Here is a 22500-nt window from a genome sequence, read left to right on the forward strand (position 1 = left end):
TTCAAAGTCACCCATTCTGCGGTTAGCAAGATAAAACTGTCCGTGTATAAACACTAGATCAGGTGGACAGTTAAAATTTCCGCGTTTTTAATCAAAGCTTGTAAGTTACTATGGTGACAACACTACCTATCTATCTTTCACACTCTCTCTCTCTCCCTCTCTCTCTCTCTCCCTCTCTGTCTCTCTCTCTCTCTCTCTCAACAACGTTTTCTCTTCCCCTTCTTTTCTCCTTCTACATATATACTGTGATAGAGGAGATCAGCTTTTTTTTATAATATGAGTAATTGTAAAGAAGGGGCATAAGAAATAAACTTGATGTAAATAGTTAAACACTATGAACTGGAATCATGACACGGATTCAGTTATTTCCTATTATTTACAAATAGAATAAAGCACGACAGTGGCTCTCAACCATTTTTACCTATGGATCCCTGTGACTCCTATTTTATTCTACTGGACCTCCCCATGTTTAAAAAGATCCTATTATATTTCTTTAATTAAATATTATTAGGAATTGTATAAAACAAAATTTAAATATTTATGTATTGTAGATGTATAATAAATTTATTGTTCATAAACATTAACAACAAAAGATTATATGGATCCTCAAAGGTCATATGGACCCTGATTGAGAACCACTGCTCCACACGGGAGATCCATCTGCTAGAAATAGCAGTCATATGCCCTCGATTGACATTCGAGTAGACTTTGTAGCAATTGATATACAAATATAAAAGATGACCGTGGTGGGAACGTGAAGAGGCGTGATCTAGTGGTTAAGCTGTGCACCCACGATCGCAAGATTGTGGTTTCAATTTTTTAACGGGGTGCTGTGTTGTGTACTCGAGCAAAGTACTTCATTTTCTGTTGCTCCAGTCCACTTAACTGTACATGAGTAACATTGCAACGGACTGGCGTCACGTTCTGGGGGTAATGTTGTTTCTGATCTCGTCCTGGAAACCGAGTAACCGGCCACATTAGTCCTAGGACTCGAGACAGTAATGTACTAGTATTAATGACGATGACGATGACAATGATGACTACAACGCCTTTGATCATAGGTATAGTCAAACAAGGCTGACATAAAGGTAAAATATAATAAAGAAACAGATATAACAAAACCACGTTTTAGGTGAGATGGGTAAAGAAAAAACAGCGAGTTGTGAATTACGAGTGGGGTGCTGAAAAACTCCTGGTTTTAAGGGTGTCGCAAAAACCTGGTTGGAGGCACAAGCTTCCAAGTTCTTTTACAGGGCTGAGGGAAAACTGAAGGACCGTTGCAATATGTGTGTGAAAGTGAGAGGAGAAATATGTTGAATAAAATCATAATTAACTGATCCTCCTCTATTTTTTGTTACCTAAAGCCAGGAACTTTTCAGTGCCCCCCTCGTATATATTTTCTTTCTTAAATCGTGTAAGTTCAACACGTATCTAGTTCAGTTCTTCTCATGAAACGCTTTACTTTTTATCCTTGATTGACAACAGATAATTCAAATAGCAAGTGGGCAGTTTCACACACGATATTTAGTTATGTCTCTTTAATATATGAGTTCATATTTATCCACAAATGGTTCTTCCTGGAGAAGTGGGGTCAGGGCTCAATAAAGTACCTGCGAGTAAATTCCTCAAAATATATCATTTTCTGCTTACAAATAGCACTTAGTTTGTATACTGTTTTGCATTATCATCATCACCATCATCCTCATCATCATCATCTTTATCATTATCAGCATCATCATCACCATCATTCGTCATCGTCGTTGGCGGCGGCGGCTGATAAGGCCGTGAGCTGTCAGTTACTGATAAGGCCGTGAGTTGCATAAAATACTTAGCGACATCTCTTCTGCTTTTTGCGTTCTGAGTTCAAATGCCACCGAGGTCGATAAAATAAGTAGCAGTCGAGCACTGGGTTCGATGTACTCAACTTGCCCCAAATTTCTGACCTTGTGCATATAGTAAGAAGTATTATTATTATTATTACTATTATTATTATTATTATCATTATTATTATTATTATTATTATTATTATTATTATTATTATTATTATTATTGCCTTTGCACAGCTTCTAACGCTGGAGATGTATTACGGTGTCAGCTGTTCACTACCAGTGAACTAAGGTAACACCGCTTATTTTTCGAGCACCTTCCGGAGTATTCAAGCGGTTCCAAGCAGTGCTGTTTTCTGCAAGTGCTCCACCCTTATTGCAGCCCCTGTTTGTTCCACGTACTTCTCGAGATTTTTGCTCACTGTTCCCAGGGCTCCGACAATTATTGGTACTACTGCTACCTTTTTCGTCGACCACAACTGTTTAACTTTTCATCGACCACAACTGCTTAACTTATTATTATGATTATTATTATTATCATCATCATCATCATCATTATATTATTATTATTATTATTATTATTATTATTATTATTATTATTATTATTATTATTATCATTATTATTATTATTATTATTATTATTATTATTATTATTATTATTATCATTATTATTATTATTATTATTATTATTATTATTATTATTATTATTATTATTATTATTATTATTATTATTATTTCCCCACCTAGATTGTCACACATGAGGTAAATATTACAATACTGCTATGATATATTTGCATTCTTGTTTTGCCATTTATTTATTTCCTTTCTCTTTTCTTTCACTTGTATGTTATAATGCTATCTGCGTTCTATATATTATGTATATCATATACAATCTGGCTGATGTTTGTAAACAAACTATTGTTTCAAAGCATTAATGAATGTATGTTTCCTTCTCTTTTTCAATTATTTAAATTCTTCCTCTGAGGCGAAAGCTGGTTTCTAACAAAGACACAAAGCTCTATTGTTGGAATGTAGATTACGAAAACAATGTTACATTCTAAACTTACGAAATATCTTGCCTATTTTTACTGTTTCACTTAAAGATTGTATTTGTAATATGCGAGTTACTTCATTGATTTCTTTTTTTTTTGAAAGTCCATGCTTATCCAAACTGTCTGTTATGCATTTATTCACAAAGCCTAGTGCACCAATTATTACTAGTAGAAATGTGAATTTATGATCTAGATATAGAGGCTGGAAGTTTCGAAGAAGTTGTCCGTAGTTATCCTCTTCCTCTTTGCTTTTCCAAGAGATATTCATATCACTAGGACAGCTCGCCTCTACGTCGGTACATTTTTTCTTGTCTGTCTCAAGCAGCAATATCCGGTCTGTTGTTCTTACACTTCACAGATGGGAATATTCCACCAGCATTCCTTGTGTTGATGTTCTGTGTACCTATTCAAAAACAGGGCGATTCTCTGTATTTATTACAGGACCGACTTTTTTCCTAATAGCATTGTATATTGTTTGAGACAACGTCGTGTTGCATAGGGAGGTAGTACTTTGAGGACATTTCGGGGTAGCTGCTAATCCCATGTATAATGCTTTCCATAGAAATATGATATAATCAATATTTTATATGTAGATTATATTTATATTTTATGTATATGTATGTATATACATACATACGTATATACAAATATACATATATATGCAGTGTGTGTGTGTGTGTGTGTGTGTGTGTGTGTGTGTGTGTGTGTGTGTGTGTGTGTGTGTGTGTGTGTGTGTGTGTGTGTGAATGAATAAGGAGGATATTAACTCCGGGAAGGTCCCTTACAAGTAATTTAGTATAATCCAGGTTCTAGCTAACCACATCGAATGATATAGAACAATGGGAAATTGTTTAAAGTAAACTATCACACGATGGGTAAATCCTAAATTCACTTCTCTGGATTTTATACGGCATGCAGAGTGTATATTCAAGACGTTAACATAAGGATGGAGAATTTTACATCCACAAAGCTTGTTTATTAGACTTATGTACAATATATTCGCTTTAAATTTCTGTCCGACGTATATATGTATGTGTGTAAGTGTGTACGTGTATAGATACATACATACACATCCATCCATAACACACGTATATATATATATATATATATATATATATATATATATATATATATATATATATATATATACATATATATATAGAGAGAGAGAGATACATACATACATACATACATACACACATATACATAGATAGATAGATGATAGATAGATAGACAGACAGACAGACAGACAGACAGACAGACAGACAGACAGACAGAAAGAGAGAGAGAAAGAGAGAGAGAAGGAGAGAGAGAAGGAAAGAGAGAGAGAAGGAAACAGAGAGAGAAGGAAAGAGAGAGAGAGAGAGAGAGAGAGAGAGAGAGAGAGAGATGAACGAGAATATTGATTCCGCCAGCATATCAACACTGAGTGAATTGACTGAAGCTGGATGGTGGAATGAATAAGATTGTTATAACTAAACACCGAGACAGAATACTTTTCTGGCTTTACTAACGCCACAATTCTGTAAACCATTAAGATCATTTGGTTCATCCTACCTTAATATAATATGAAATATTCTTCTTCTGTGAAAACATTACGTCTCCTGTAAAGAATGACCGGTACTTTTTGGTTATCTTACCCCCGTTAAAAAATTGGTTTATCTTCCCACTAAATTATTGAGTTTATGTGGCGACAAGAGATTGAATTAAAAGGGTTAGATCCTTTTGATTCAATACTTCAACACACCGTTGACTTTTGGTCTCCTCAATAGGCATGGTTTGATTTGTTATAAAAATGTTATTAGATTTAATAAGATGTTTAATTTTTTCAGTTTTCATGTTTATCAATTTTTTCAGTTTTGTATAATTTGTTATAAAAATATTATCAGATTCAATAAGACGTTTAATCTTTTCGCTTTTCATGTTAATTAATATTTTATTTTTTTATTTTTTGTTTTATTGAGGGTTAAACAATTTTTTTAGTAGGGGAGATAACCCAATTTTTTAATTAGAGGTTAGACAACCAAAATGTACCGAATGACCTAGAACGTGACCAGTAATTGCGACCAGAGATGTTTATATCATATTCTGCCTCTCTTCTCTATTTTCCCCACCAAATTTGCAGCTTTGAATTTATTTAGCGGTTTTTATTGTTGGCTATTCAATTTCTCCAGTGATTCGATACTTGAACAAAGCTGGAGAATTCGTTTCTTTGTGGATTTCTCCTTGTTGACAACGCTACCCTAGTAGTACCTCACCACCCTTTTTGACTAAATGTCACCTTGAAGTGACTCGGAAAAAATATGGTAGCTTTTTATATATATTATACTTCCATTGACGAAAGCAAACCAAGCGGTATCAGATATTCAGTTCCGCTTAGTTGAAAGCATAGTTCTCGTATATTATGTGTTGAGATCTCAATCAGACTGATCACTTAAATAACAAGTTTAATTCCACAATGATGTTTCTTTATAAACGAAAGTTCACGCGTACCAAACTTGTGTCCTTTTCGTCGTTCTTTGTAGAAGAAATATGGCTGTTACTTGACATGAATCTAGTTTGTTCATAGTTGAAGTGGCTCTTTAATAGCGGTAGAATAGGCAGAGTATGGCAAAGGGGCAGCATGTTTGTGGACGACAGGGTTTAGCAGGAGATAATAAACGGTTCTTTGTCAATATGTTAGATGATGAAATTTCCCATGTTTATGCGTGTAGCAACAGCATTGTCCCAGATATGACAGCAGTATTCCATTGTGGATCTTACTTGAGCTTTGTAGAAAGTCAGCAAATAATCAAATTTAAAGTAGTTTCTGACCCTGAAGAGAAAAGCTAGTATTTTAGCTGTGAATTTTATATGTGATAGGATTGCGAGGGAAAAACATTAGAGATCGAAGTGCTTAGTTAACGTATTTAATAGTTTTGTGATTGCTTGTCTGTCTAAGGTTAGCAAGAGTGAAATATAAGTTAGTTTCCGTTATATAATCAGTGGTCATGAATTCGTCATCACATCGTCTACAACATAAATATTTCAGTCATTAGACATAAAATGTGATCTTTTCTATTTTAACTTCTCACTGCTTTTGATCTTTTATTCATTGTCTTTCATTCTTCATTCCCCCACTTATTGTACAACTTTTATTCTTTTACAGTATATAGTTCTGTTCTCCTAAATGTTTCTCTTTTCTACTTTCACCAATGATTTATCTAAAACAATACTTGTTAGGCACCCATTAAAGGATATACAGCAATACAGAACACGTATAAGCCATCTTCAAAGTGGCAAACCATTATGTGTATGTAAGGGCGTATTTGTGATAGAGTGTGTATGCATGTGCGTGTGTCATAGAATTAGAATTGTTATATGTGCGTGGGTATATGCATATAAGAGAAAGAGGGAGAGAGAGTATCTGTGTATGGGTGTGTGTGTAATTAATCTATCAAGAATGTGTCCTACATCGCCATAATTTATACTTTTTATGGTTTATTTGAAATTACAAAAATAGATACAAATTCAATTGCCTCAATCAACATTTCATTTTGAAAATTTGAGACTTCTGCATTTTGTTAATTAAAAATGAAGATTTTTAATACAAGACCATTTGAAAAAGATTCATAGGGAAGACATTTTTAATTCAGCGTTACACTTGAGAGAAACTTTAATTATAAAGTGTTCCTCCCACTTATAGAGCTTAGCTGTAGTCCTGCCTAATTATTATTTACAATTAGAAGCGTGCTCTAGAGACTTGAGTATCTTTGCTATTAATTCAACACAGTACGAGTGAATTATCCTCTCTCACCAACATCAGACTCTAGTTAACAAATAATCTTACTGAGCACAATTTTGAACAAAATGAAATCCACTTAGACTTCTATTCGTTTACATAGAAGACGATAAAAAATATATACAAGAAATACATTGAGGAGAACATACTCGGTTTTTGTGAAAGAATTTTCATGGCACACATATGGATTATTATGTTTTTAGGTTCCGACTCACTGGCACTCTACAACATACTAAAACACAATCTGCCACCAATGCAGTATTAATGACAACAACATAGAATTATGCATGACAAGAAATCATACTTTACCAGTTTGTTTGTCTTCAGTATGTTAGTATTTGATAGCGCTAATAAGTCACTTTGCTGTCTGGAGAAGTTATTCACCATATATATATATATATATATATATATATATATATATATATATATATATATATATATATATATACACATACCTACATATATATATATATATATATATATATATATATATATATGTCAAAGGAATTTATACGTATATATATACATACACTCATCTGTGTGTATGTGTGTGTGTATGTATGTATTATGTATGTATGTATTATGTATGTATGTATGTATGTATTATGTATGTATGTATGTATGTATGTATGTATCCAAATTTAGGGAATGGAGTGCATAGAATCCAGGCTGTCTATGTTTCATAGCAAGCAGAACCTCGGAAGTAGTAATTACCCAAACGAAGGGTAATCCGCTAGCTACTCGTCAGACCAAAGATACCTTAGTCAAATGAAGGTTACATTATCGCCATAGGATCCCGTGTTCCAAATCTCGCAGGAGATTCGATTGAAAATGCGTGGAAAGCACAAAGAAAAAAAGAGGGGGAAGAGCAGGGGGGAAATTTGGTATTATTGAAGCTGGAATGTCTTTGAGAATTTAGGCTTGGGTCATTTACTGGGTCTTGAGTCAAAGTAAAATAAAAGTGAAAGATATCAAGAGGAGGAGAGAAAGAGAAGATATAGGAGAGATAGTAAGTTAGAATTTGCTAGAAGGGAAGAGAAGGAGAGGAAGGTGGAAGACATAGGGCGTTTAGAGAGTCTAGATGGGCACTGGTATCTAAGTGGTGGTACGGAAGGGGTAGAGAAAAAGGAGGCATTGGGAGGAAGGAAGTGGATTGGGGACGCTATGAATTTATAATGTTATTATAGTATTGTATACAAATTATATAATATTGTGTTAAATATCAAATGATGCATTGTATATATAAATTAGAAAAATATAAAATGTTTATTTACACATAAAAATAGGAGTTGGGCGCTGGGGGATTTTATATGGTCATGGGAGGGCGCGGTGGTTCAAAAAGTTTGAGAACCTCTGGTGGAAGATAATGTTTTTGGTCAATAGGAGAACATAGCTCTAGGTAACTTGGTAGTTTATCGCTTAACTTTACAACTATATAAGCGCATATTAACACGCACGCGCGTACATTTTTGTATGGCTGTAGTGTCTTGTAGGGGCGCATGCGCACGTGATTGCTTGTATATTCTCATGTGCGGAAGGAAGGTGTAGGGAGACCATAACGTTAGGGGAAATGTAAAATATAAGAAGATACAAAAATAGAATATTTCTTTGCTAACCGTGAACTACGAAATAACTTTTTTCAGTTTATCGAACACCGATATGGGAAAAATTGACAACTTTCTATGTCAATAAACCACTATGGTTCTTGAAAGCTGTTTTTTATACCTTCTACTGATTACTCGAAGCTTACTAACTTCCTGCGCCTTGATCCTTGGATCTTACCTTTATATGTGTGTGCGTGCGTGTGTGTGTGTGTGTGTGTGTGTGTGTGTGTGTGTGTGTGTGTGTGTGTGTGTGCGTGTGCGTGCGTCATAGGACTTTAGAAACATCGAGAGAACATGAAATAATATGTTTCTATCGGAAATTTTTAAGACGATGAAGTTATAAATTGCTGCGTGTAAATACTGAGTTTTAAAACTCTTTGGATAGAGAAAGCCAAAGACAGCCTTCGATTTTTTTCTATCTGAAGAGGTTTATACTCCAGTATTTACAGCATGCTATGATCTATAGCTCTATCTACTTTGAGTTCATCCGATAAAAACTAATTATATATATAAATATATATAATGCAATTTTGGGGGATTAATGGATATGCGGGTATTCTATTTCACATGATACAAAAAAAAAATTATCTAATGAGGATATCTGAAAGTAAACTCATGGTATCCATTTGCACATCACAAAACAATACTTTGAAGGATATAACCAGTATACCAGCAGGGTATATAATATACTTCTTTAATTATCTCCTACTTAAGTTAAAACTTAAATTTATCAATTATGAAGGAACTACACGTGTTTCAGTATTGGAAGATTACAATACATATACATACACACAAATGTGGCACAGGAGTGGTTGTGTGGTAAGTAGTTTGCTTACCAACCACATGCTTCCGGGTTCAGTCCCACTACATGGCACCTTGGGCAAGTGTCTTCTTCGAGCCGACCAAAGCCTTGTGAGTGGATTTGTGTGTCTGTGTTTGTCCCCCACCAACATCGCTTGACAACCGATGCTGGTGTGTTTACGTCCCCGTAACCTAGCGGTTCGGGAAAAGAGATCGATAGAATAAGTACTAGGCTTACAAAGAATAAGTCCTGCGGTCGATTTGCTCGATTAAAGGTGATGCTCCAGCATGGCTGCAGTCAAATGACTGAAACAAGAAAGAGTAAAAGAGTATATATATATATAAATACACATATATAAATATATATATATGCAATCATCAGATTTACAATTATTCCAACATATCTTCAGGTTCTTTTTCAAAATATTGTTAATCTAATTTTACATCCCTTTCAAAAATAAGCGTTAAATTAAAAACAAAAATTAAAATTATACTTTATAAAATTAAGAATTAAAACTTATAAATTATACATTATAGATATGGATTAGTATATATATATATATATATATATATATATATATATATATATATATATATATATATATATATATATATATATATATATATATATGTCAACCTTATAAAGTCTAGTATATAATGTCAAATACAAAATATAAGATATAAAATTATACAACAGAATAAAAATGTCTGTCCTTAAATGTAAAATATAACAAAAAAAATGCAAATATATATCTTCTATTTTTTTTTTTTTTTTTTGGTATATTTCACATTTAAACGCAGACAGTGTCATGCACCAAAATTTTCAACTTCTTGCCTAATGCGACCCCGGAGCAATCTCTTATCTCTTACACTATTTGAGTATTACGTGTCAAATGTGAAACAATAATATTTCTATTGTAATGAGAGATAATACTTTCAGTTTTAATACTTTCACTATTATGTCACACATATATATATAATGGAACAAAACCGCAATAGAGGACAATAAAACATTCGGGCAAATAGACAATGCAAAGGCGTACAGGAAAAACAACAATTAAAGGGAGAGGGGAAAAAAGGGCGGGACATTGGTGGAGCTCTTTCATCAGTCAAGTTAACAGATGTCATTATGTATGCATGTATATATGTGTATATACATCTGCACATACGTATGTACGTATATATATGTATATGTGTGTTTGTATATATATGTGTATGGATGTATATGTATAGATGTATGTGTATTGATTTATGCGTATATATGTATATATATATATGTATATGTATAGATGTATGTATATGTATATATATGTATGTATATGTATAAATATATGAATATGTATGTATATATATATATATATATATATATATATATATATATATATATATATATATATATATATATAAATAGTGAGAATTTACAAAAAAAACAAAAGACGAAGACGGATGTGTAAACAACAAACAGATGTATTAGTTTAACGCTCGCGAAGTGAGAAAGTCTTTTATGTTTCGAGTCGACGCTCTTCGACAGAAAGGAAGGCGCACATGGCGGAGGCGAAAACGGACCCCTCCGCCACCCTTTAGAATTTTTATTTTCTACGGAATCCCACGTTTTCAGCTATGGAGATTCTGATTCTGAAAAACAAAATTCAAAAATTGCAACTTCAAAAATTCAAATATGTGGATAGCCTGATTGCAGGCCAAGGCTGTAGAATCGGGAGGGGAGGTGAGGGGGTTGGGGTATTTTTTTATTTATTTATTTTTTGAAAAATTGAAATTTTACAAACATTTTTTTTTCCTTCAGAATCTTAATCTCCGTATTTTTCTACGTATTTCGCAAAAAAAAATTTTCGGAAGAAAGTGAAAAATTAAGAAATGGTGTGGGGGAGGGGGGGAGATTTAAATTTTTGAAGTTGCGATTTTTGAAAAATTTTTTTTTTCGGAATTGGCATCTCTAGAACCGAAAACGTAGGCTAACGTAAAAAAAAAATTATAAAGGGGAGAGGGGGCTCTTTCCGTGCGCCTATGAGTGTGTGTGTGTCCATATATGTATATATGCACATAGAGACAGAGACAAACGCTAACAAAGAGAGAGTTTCGTTTAGAGATTATGGAGATAAGTAGAAATAAGCATAAAATATGTTGTAAACGAAACGAGAATTTCGTGTCGCCTGCAGTTTTTAAAAACCTAATCAAAATTATTAGCAGAAGATTCTCTAAACTACTGTCAAATAAAGATATAATCGATATAACCACTCTTACAATAATGTCTCACAATCAGCAAGTAAATATAAGGTAAATTATACCGATAATCTCCTGCGGCTTATCAGCAATAAAAGATTGCGATAAAGCATTTGTTTGAAACCTCTTTCTCATTAAATGTCAAATCCAATACAACCGAAGTTTTTCAGGTCTGATGAATAAACATTTCCCGATCAAAATTCTTTAATAGAAGCAATTTAAATCATGTAGTAGTTGTACAACAAGCATTAAACTATATAATTTCAAGAAATTTCACAAACCCACCGAGAGAAATGTTTTTTAATTAATCTAGCTGCTTTGGGGAAATTATTTCCGAGGCTGAAGTTATTTCTACTAGGGGAAAGGATTAGATACCGTTAAAGATATTATGCCAAAGGGGGTATTAAGTTAATTCTAACGCCGCTAATTTAATCACACTTCTTCCCTCAAAAGTATAGAGAAGAGGACTGCCACGTTTAGAATTTGAAAGATAGCTACTGAGTGACAGTTGAACGATGAAAACCGTACATAAATGAAACAATCTCATGCTATTTTTGTAATCCGAAAAAGAGGTTTGGCCCAAGAAATTTCAATTAACAAATAACGTATTACTTCATAGATGCGTTATTTTCATCAAATGCAGACATTTCAGAAAATTCTATTTCAGAATATGGAAAACACAAGCCCACCAGATTAAAGTAAATTCATCACGTATTGTGAAAGCAAACATACATATACGAGCATACACATGCACAAACACAAACACATATACAGATGCATCATATGCATATATATGTGTGTGTATATTCATATTCATACATATATATGTACAGGTTGCGGTGAATAAACTGTCGTCTAAATTATACAAAAATGAAAATAACACTTGACATCTCATTTTGAAAGACTTATTTACCAAAATAACATTAAAATATCTTGAAATACTAAAGAGTAAATTTATTCAATTTTCTGCACTCTTCTGGGCGGTCTCTTTGTTTAAGTTGGTGAATGCTACCATAATCCTTGCCTTCAGTTCAACTTTGGTGTTACAAAGAGTTTTGTTGGTTTCTCGCTCAACTGCACCCCACACATAATAATCAAGGTGATTTCAGTCTGGGGAGTTAGATGGCCAGATGTTAGGGGTGATGTGGTCGCAGAAATTGTCTGACAGCCATGACTGGATTCTCTTGCTTGTGTGGCATGGTGCAGAGTCCTGTTTCCGGACATATGGTCTTCGGGTAGCCACCATCTTACCCAGGGCAGCACTATCTCCTCCACACACTTGAAGTAGGCCTCCGCGTTGAGTCTGAAGGCGTGTGGGAAGATGAATGCAGGCATAACTTCGCTATCACTACCGATCTCTCCAAACACCATGATGCTGACTGGATGTTTGACTTTTATCACTCTCGGTACATGTCCATTGATTGCACTGAAATGTTCGTATTGGAGCCTCCAGTGTGAATACCAAACAGTACAGCATGTCGTTTCTAAATTTCTGGCAGAGTGAATTGCATCATGGTGCTGTTTTTCTCTAAGACAGTGCCCAACTGCCCCTACTACACTGTGTAGTCGACAAAATCAAAAACAAAGAATGTGCATGCGCTAAATTAAAAACATAAAATGTCGACAGTTTGCCCATCGCACCTTGTATGTATATGTGCGTGTGCGTGTGTGTGTGTGTGTATGCATTAATCTGTATGTATATACACATGTATATGAATACACACACGCATATATACATCTATCCATACTGACATGCATACAAATATACATACCTACATGTATGTGTGTGTGAGTGTGTATTTATATGTATATATATGTGTGTGTGTGCGTGTGTGTACATATACATCTATATATATATATATATATATATATATATATATATATATATATATATATTATAAGGTTTTTAACTTTTAAATTTTCATATTCAAAAGAGACAGAGACTTCAAATTCGATATATCGATTTATTCACTACTCTATGTTAACATTTCTGTGCCAAACTTATCCAGTGACTGGTCCATTGGATTTAGACATTTGGCACTTCTTCAGGAGTGGTTACCATTCGAACAAAACACGAATATATATATATATATATATATATTCGTGTTTTGTATATATATATATATATATATATGCATAGATACATACATATATATACATATATAATCTATATAGAGAGTAATGTATATTTTCCAACGTAAGTGGCACTCCTGCTTAGGACGATATTACTACCTTTTTTAGCCCCAGGAAAACATCTTTCCAGCTAGCTATCGACGCACAACTGCACCCTTATTTCTTGAACAAAGGAACTAATATCCCCCACTCAGCCTAAAACGGTACCTGTGGAACAATGGTTTCTGGGTTATTCCGCTTCATCGGCGCAGGATAACAGTTCGTTAGAGATGACAGCACTAGACCTTGCTCGAGGTATATACTTTTAAAGCGACACACAGTCGCTGATCTCGTAAAGAGGAAAAGATCTAGTTTTAAATCTCTGTGCGAGAAATAAGTAGTAACAGTACTAGAGTAAAGTAGGGACATTAGCTCCCTTCTACGGGGTATAAGAACGCAGTTTTGCGTCGATAGCCAGCTGGAAAAGATGCTTTCCTATGGCTAAAAAAGTTAGTAACATCGTCCTAATCAGGACTGCCACTTTACGTTGGTAAATAGACTTTACTCTGTATTAAAGTTACTACTTATTTCTCGCTCAGAGACTTAAGACTAATTGTTTTACTCCTTTATATATATATATTTATTTATTTATTTATTTATTTATTTATTTATTTATGTGTTTCAGCCAAGTGATTTTCACGTTCCTTGCATGGCTCTTCTCCCCCACCTGACATGGTCCAATCAAGAGTTTTGATGGCACATCTGGTGTATAAGAGAATTTGACATAGCTGCCCTAAGCTGCGTCTCATTACGAGCCATTGGTTCGTCTGGTATCGTGGAGAGGAAAGTGTCAAGTTTTGTCTTGAAGACCTCCGCATCCATGTCTTGCATGTCTCTCAAATGTTTTGGCAGGGCATTGAAGAGCTGAGGTCCTCTGAAACCGAGGCTGCTGCAGTATCTCGTTCTTATGTGAGATGCAGTGGACGGTACCTTTGGCATCATGCAGTGGCGACCCGTGCGGGCATTCCTGTAGTACTTGATGCCAAAGTTTGGCACCAGTCCTTCCAGTATTTTTCATATGTATATTATTACATATCTCTCCCGCCTGCACTCCAGGGAGTAGAGACCTAGTGCCTTCAGTCGCTCCCTGTAGTTCATCTGTTGGACTGTGGCGATCTTTTTTGTATAGTGCCGCTGAATTGCCTCGAGTTCTGCTGTCCGCTTAACACTGTGTGGTGACCACATGCACGCATAAATACATACATGTATATGTATGTCTCTGTGTGTCCGTTTGTGTCTCTGAGTGTGTGTGTATGTATATATATATATATATATATATATATATATATATATATATATATATATATATATATATATATATATATATATATATATATATATATATGTATATATATATATATATATACATACATGTATCTATATAGATATGTACATGTATCTATATAGATATATACATGTATATATATGCTCATAAGAGTAAAGTAGACGTTGTTAGACGTGACGACAAGTAAATCATTTGTGTACAGAAAAAGGAGACAGACAGACAGACAGACAGACAGACAGACAGACAGACAGACAGACAGGCAGACAGACAGAGAGAAAGGACGTCGGAGTTGATAGATTTTGAGGTACGGAAAGGGCTTCGTCAGTACTCTCTAAACCAGAGCAGTCTAATAAAAAGCCATCGATCCAAGATATGAGAAACGGATGGAGTCCATAGGTTGGACGTTTTGAGAAATTCGCATGATGGCGAGGAGAGAAAAATTGCTTCTACCAAATTTGTATGTGTATATCTAAAAATATGTGTGTAGATAAGTATGTATGTACCTATGTAAGTACGTATATGTGGACGGATGTGTATATATAAATACGAAAGAAGGTAGGTATCTACGTGTGTTTGTTTTTGGGCTTGCGTATATAACGTTATGTTTCTCCCACTATCCGAACGGTTTCTCTTTGATTGTCTATCTATCTACTGAAATAACTACATGCCTGTATGCATACACACATACATACAAACAAACATGCATACATACATGCATACGTATTTACACACACACATACATACACACATGCATACATACATGCATACATGCATACACACATACACACACATACATACATGCATTCATACATGTACACACACATACTCACACACACACATACAAAAATACATATATACATACACACTCACATACATGTTTTACATACATACACACACACACATACAAGCATACATATATACACACACACGTACATACATACACATATACACACATACACATATACAAACAAACAAACACAAACATGCATACATACACACATACACACACATACACATACACATACATTCATACACATACATTCATACACATACATTCATACACATACACATACAATCATACACATACATTCATACACATACATTCATACACATACATTCATACACATACACATACATTCATACACATGCACACGTACATAAACATACATACATGCATACACACAACTACATACATACATATACACACATACACACATACATTCATACACACACATACATATATACATATATACACACATACATACATACACATACATGCATAAACATATAAACATACACACACACATACATACATACATACATACATACATACATACATACACACATACATACAGACATAGTCTCCTGTTTCATGCATAATAATTTACTCTAATCATTTCATGCATCTTGCTCTATATTACTCAATCTCTCTCTTTCAATCTGCTCTCTTATTGCATGTGTGTGCGCGCGCACACGTGCGTATGTGCGTGCGTGTGTGTGTGAAGTAACTCGTTTCACCTGGTAAATAATGTACTTCTTTTACTGCCTTGTCTTATATATCTTTATTTTCTTCATTCGTTTGTGCATCTTGGTATGTATCTACCTATGTATCTACTCATCTGTTTGCTTAGCTACATACATATGCATGCATGTATGCACATGCATACATACATACATACATACATACATACATACATACATACATACCGAAAGATGGAGCCTTGTATCTGTTGGAAACCGGCTCCCTCCTCAGTGGATGATTTATGATAATTAAAAATAGAAGAAACATACATACATACATACCCTGTTGTTGATATTGAAATTCCAATGAAGGAGCCTTTGATCTAGGTTCGAAACCAGTTCTTTCTTTATTGGCAAGAAATCTTGAAATAATTTTGAACAATAACATACATACATACATACATACATACATACATACATACATACATGCATGCATACATACATACATACATACATACATACATACATACATACATACATACATACATACAATGTAATAATCGATGCAGATTCTGTGGAATCAGTATCGAAGATATCACCCACATCATTAGCAGCTGTCCAAAAATGTCATCACGGTATTACCTACCTATGAGACATGATGTTGTGGCCAAGACACTGTACAATGAAATCCGCCGACAGGATAACCCCGGGGCTAAGGAGATGAAAACCCATAATGAAGTAGAGGCCATTACCACTCACAATATGAAAGAGTATTGGTGGAATGTCCCAATAAAAACCTCAATAAAGTGCAGACATAATAGACCGGATATAGTAATCTGGGACAGAGAAGAGAAACTGTGTACAGTAGTAGAAATCAGCTGTCCTGCGGATGTCAACATCCCACTAAAGATTAGAGAAAAAGAGAACAACTACGCCGAGCTACTGAGAAATTTACAGATACTCCACCCAGACTACAAGTTCAGATTCATACCCGTGATTGTTGGGGCATTGGGATATGTAACGAACTGCCTCAACAAAAGCCTGGAAAAATTAGGGTTCTCAAAACCTGAAAGAAAAAGGCTGATTAGAAGACTACAGATTCAAGCCATCAATGGAACTGTAAAGATATGTAAAACTTTCCAAAAATTTAACACATAAATACATATGCATGCATCTAGACATAAAAACGCATCCATAAAACAAACATACAAATCTGCGCATACACTAACACCAAATACTGCACACACACACACTATGTATCTACTCATCTGTTTGCTTAGCTACATACATATGCATGCATGTATGCACATGCATGGTGGTTGTCTACTCCTTAAACAGAGTTTGACCACCTCCTGTACCTACACCTTAGCCCTTTCATGGCGTCTGATGTGGCTTTTTAAACCAGACAGTGTTTTGAAAAAACACCCACACAGATTGCACCTCTGATTTGCACTACCAATACCTGCAAGTAAGTTCTGCTCATTGTGGATTCTATACATACATACATACATACCTAGATGATGCACAAATACCTAGATGATGTTGATAAAAGTTCCAATGAAGGAGCCTTGAATCTATGTTAGAGTCCGGCTCTTTCTCTATGGACAAGAAATACAGAAATGAAACTGATTGATAACATACATACATACATACCAAATTCTTCAGACAAAAAAACAGTCTCCATTGTTAAGTCGAAGGTACTTTCGGAATGCAACACAGAGCGGGCTCATCGAAGGAAGGGTCTAAAATATAAAGGAATTGCAGAATAGTGTGACGGAACTCGGTGGTTGCGTACGTTGTGGGATGTTGTTGGCGTGTAGCTAAAATGGAGGTTTGTATTAGACATCGGAAGAAGACGAGAGAAGTGACTAAAAGGCATGAGAGGGAAAGCTTCACACTGAGAACAAATAACAAATCGTCCGTCAGTTGTAAAACAATATATGCAGTAACACCTGAAAGAGTGAGGCGGGGCTGCATGCATATATATATATATATTTATATATATATATATATATATATATATCTTGACCTAACAGCCCTTACCGTTTGTTTTCACTGTTCTGTCTTGTTTTTACTGTCTTTTACTGTCCCGTTCTCACTGTCCTGTTCTTGTCTACACTTTCACCCTCCGCAAAAAATTTCAAATGTTATTTAATTTGCTTTGCGGGAAGGACTGTTCCAACGAAGTCGCGTATTGTCCTTGCCTTCGAAACGCGGAATAGATGGAACAGGGACAACTGAAGAACGGAAATATTCTTTATGTTGCATGTCTCATTTCTCTGTTTGTTTGTTTTTTTTTTTGTTTTTTTTTTCGTTGTTCGAAAAATAGTTCATTTTCTGTCTCTGTCTTTATGTTTTCGTTTCTCATTGTGTTTAACGTTTTTTGTGATGTCCTGTACCCATATATGCATATATGTATACAATCTGTTTCTTCAAGGAGAATTGAATTGAATTTGTTTTATAAAACAACGAACGAGGATCTCTGGGTTGTCGATCACCTTTCTGATTCGACAGCTAAACAATATTATTTCTTTCGCGCATCTGCGTATGCTAATATGTATGCGAATATGTAAGTGAGTGTGTATGTGTGTGTGTTTGTGTGTGTGTGTGTGTGCGTGTTTGTGTGTGTTTCCTTTTTCTCTTTCCATTTTTTGTACCAACCTTCTTCACGTTTTTTCTTAATTTCTTACCGTCTAGAATCCTTGATCCTGGAAGATTGCTTTAAGATAACTGGCATACATATAGGTATCGATATGCATATCCAGATCTCTCTCTCTCTCTCTGTCTCTCTCTCTCTCTCTCTCTCTCTCTTTCGCTCTCTCTATCTATCTGTCTATCTTTCGTTCACTCTCCTTGTCTCTTTCTTACATATAGTGCATATGATAAACAAGTCTTACAATTTATTTTACTCACTCTAGTATATTATCCGTCATGGTACTTGTAAACAAGTAAGTTTACCACGCGTATATACATCATACATGCACACATAACGGCGCTTTGATTGAGCGAGATTCTACAAATTTGAGTATACGAATTACTTCCCTTCAATTTTTCAATTTTTATAATTCCGTCAGAGTGACCTCCCTTATAAAACGTTACTACCTGGAGCGAAATTTGTAAACAATCAAAGGATGATATTCTGCCCGCTGGCATCTGATGCTTTCATGTTTATTATCGTATATTTTTAATTCCAATAGCTGAGTGAGATATAGATGTTTGTTGTTGTTTATTGAAATCTAAAATATCAAACTTTGCTTCCCACTGATTAAAAATTATGCGTGTGTGTGTAAATGTGTGCACTCGTGTGTGTAAACGTGTGTTTGTGAGAAGTATGTACAGGGTAGCCCAAAGGTTACTGAGGAGTTTTAATTTTTAACAACTCCCTTATAGGTGTATGAAATTTTAATTCAATATAGAGGATATAACGGAGATTAATTTGCTTTAGTTCTTTTTCATTATACTTGTAATGTTGTTGTTGTTGGCACTCCGTCGCTTACGACGTCGAGAGTTCCAGTTGACCCGATCAACGGAACAGCCTGCTCGTGAAATTAACGTGCAAGTGGCTGAGCACTCCACAGACACGTGTACCCTTAACGTAGTTCTCGGGGATATTCGGCGTGACACAGTGTGACAAGGCTGACCCTTTGAATTACAAGCACAACAGAAACAGGAAGTAAGAGTGAGAGAAAGTTGTGGTGGAAGAGTACGGCAGAGTTCGCCACCATTCCCTGCCGGAGCCTCGTGGAGCTTTAAGGTGTTTTCGCTAAATAAACACTCACAACACCTGGTCTAGGAATCGAAACCGCGATCCTATGACCGCGAGTCCGCTGCCCTAATCACTGGGCCATTGCGCCTCCACATACTTGTAATATTACGTATGAAACATGACATCTTTTAAATTACGTCCATTTTCAGCTTCACAAATCCATGGCCTTTCCAAAATTTGTTGCATGACAGATGTAAGGGTTCCAGGTTCCAATTCCCTGATTACTCTTGTGACATTCTCCTTCAATTGCTCTAAGGTTTCTAGTTTGTTGACATAAACCTTCTCCTTGAGGTACCCCCACAAAAAGAATTCAGGCTGGTCAAGTGTGGAGGACACGATGGCCAGTTGACATCGCAGTCGCAAGAGATTATTCTTTCTCTAAAACATTGCCTCAACAACTGTATTGTCTCTCTAACAGTATGAGCAGTTGTCCCATCTTGCTGGAACTACACATCGGGTCTATTTTAAATGGCCGGGCGCAAAAAGCTCTCGATCATAGCCCTGTACCGCTCAGCAGTCACAGTGACAGCATTCCCATCAGTGTCCTCAAAGAAATAAAGCCAGATTATCTCATCCGCTATAATTGCACACCTAACTGTACACTTTATGGCGTGCAATTCTCTTTGGTGCGCTCTGGGTTTGAATAACAGACCCCTGATTTTGATAGAACAATTTCACAACTTGGGTACGCTGTGCGGTGCCATGTTTTTCGATAATTAATGTCCAGTATCTAGTCCATAAAAATATCTGAAAATGAAAGAAAAAGGTAAGAAATTAAGAGAATTTTCAAAGATTGGGACATCCTATATGTATACATGATTGTATGTGTATGTGTATGTATGTGTATTTGTATGTATATATGCATATATATATATATATATATATATATATATGCATATATATATATATATATATATATATATATATATATATATATATATATATATATATGGGGGGGGGCGTTTGTGGATATATATGTATGTATTACGTGAGTGTGTTCTTTCTCTTTTCAATTATTTAAATTCTTCCTCTAAGGAAGGAACAGGTTTCTGACAAAGATACAAAGGTCCAGCGTTGGAACGTAGATAAGAAAAACAACGTCACATTTTGAATTTGAGAAGGCTTCTATATTTTTATTTCCACTTAATGATTGTTTTTTTTTTTTAATGTGCGAGTTAGTTGGTTGATTTATTCTTCTGAAAATCCAAGCTTATCCAGACTGTTAGTTAGACATTTACACACAAAACCAAGTGCTCCAATTATTATTGGTAAAAATGTAAATTAATAATTCAGATATAGAAGCTGGAGATTTCAAGTTGTTATCTATGATTATCCTTTTTCTCTCTGATTTTCACATCAGCATGGCGGCTGACCTGTATGACCGTACATATTTTATGGCGGTACACACTGTATGTATGTATGTATGTAGGTAGGTAGGTAGGTAGGTAGTTATGTGATTGTTCAGTTTTATTTCAAGATGTCTTGCCAAAAGAGAAAGTGTCGGTTTCTAAATTGAGCCAACATCCATTGACAAGATAGCAAAAGCAACGAAAATTTGAAAGACCCCACCAAAAAAAATAATTAATGTGTGGAAATTGAACCGGTGAGTGTTTTGGATATTAAGGCAGTATAACTTTTCCCAGACACAACAAATTTTGTTTCAACACACGAATTCGCATAAAGGATTGTGCAAACCAGATATAAAAGCGAAGTACACACGCGCGCGCGCACATAGGTATCTATATGCATATCCACATTTCTCTCTCTCTCTCTCTCTCTCTCTCTCTCCTTGTCTCTCTCTTACTATGGATGGATGTACAGTAATCCCTCGGCATATCGCGGTTCACTTATCGTGGTTTATTATTTAAGCTTACGTAGATTCCTCACATTGTACTGTTTCTGCTTCGGATTTTCACCTTTCGCGGGGGTTTTGGAACGTAACACCCGCGATAATCGAGGTATTACTGTATGTATGGGAGATCAGTGCATGCCATCTAAGTGACACTGTGGTAGAATATATGAAGCCCAGTATACCCGTCTGATAATGGTACACCAGGCACATGCATCACAACCATATGTGCGCAACATAGTGATCTCATATGAAGATAAACAGCGCATGACCTTGCAGGTGGGGCCCAGTTAGAATTTTCTTCAGGTCGAGTAGCCCATCCCGCTCAAAAGATCCCTGAATAAGGGTTGTTTAAGGAGGATGAACAAAACACCCATGTTTCCATAGGTGAATTATCCAAACCCCAAAGAATTCCTCTCAAAACATGGCTATGATACTCCCCCACTACTTCTGCTCATGATCAGAGATGCACATATCGTCAGTCACTAAGGGACATGCTCAAGTGGTTAAGGTCAAACAACTGACAAGGAAATTTGTGGTATTGAGCAGAATGTTTGTTGTTGCCCATCTTTTATACCAAGTATGTATGTATGTATGCATGTATGTATGTAAAATTACTCATCAATGTTTTCTCTTATTTTGCAGATCCAGATTACATCGCT

At 35.2% G+C, this 22500-nt stretch overlaps 1 protein-coding gene across 2 annotated transcripts in view; it reads left to right on the forward strand.

The window, feature by feature from the left end:
* The window catches only part of LOC106877299 (metabotropic glutamate receptor 8), a 619894-nt gene that overhangs the window by 597027 nt on the left and 367 nt on the right, over window positions 1–22500 (forward strand). For both annotated transcript variants that reach the window (XM_089349701.1, XM_089349702.1), the window contains exon 9: window positions 22484–22500. This exon is cut by the window's right edge and continues 367 nt beyond it. In XM_089349701.1, coding sequence (XP_089205827.1) covers window positions 22484–22500 — 17 coding nt within the window. The remainder of the gene's footprint in view (window positions 1–22483) is intronic.

The sequence above is a fragment of the Octopus bimaculoides genome, chromosome 3 (assembly GCF_046866305.1).
Source record: "Octopus bimaculoides isolate indiv1 chromosome 3, ASM4686630v1, whole genome shotgun sequence".
In the NCBI taxonomy this organism is placed as follows: domain Eukaryota; kingdom Metazoa; phylum Mollusca; class Cephalopoda; order Octopoda; family Octopodidae; genus Octopus; species Octopus bimaculoides.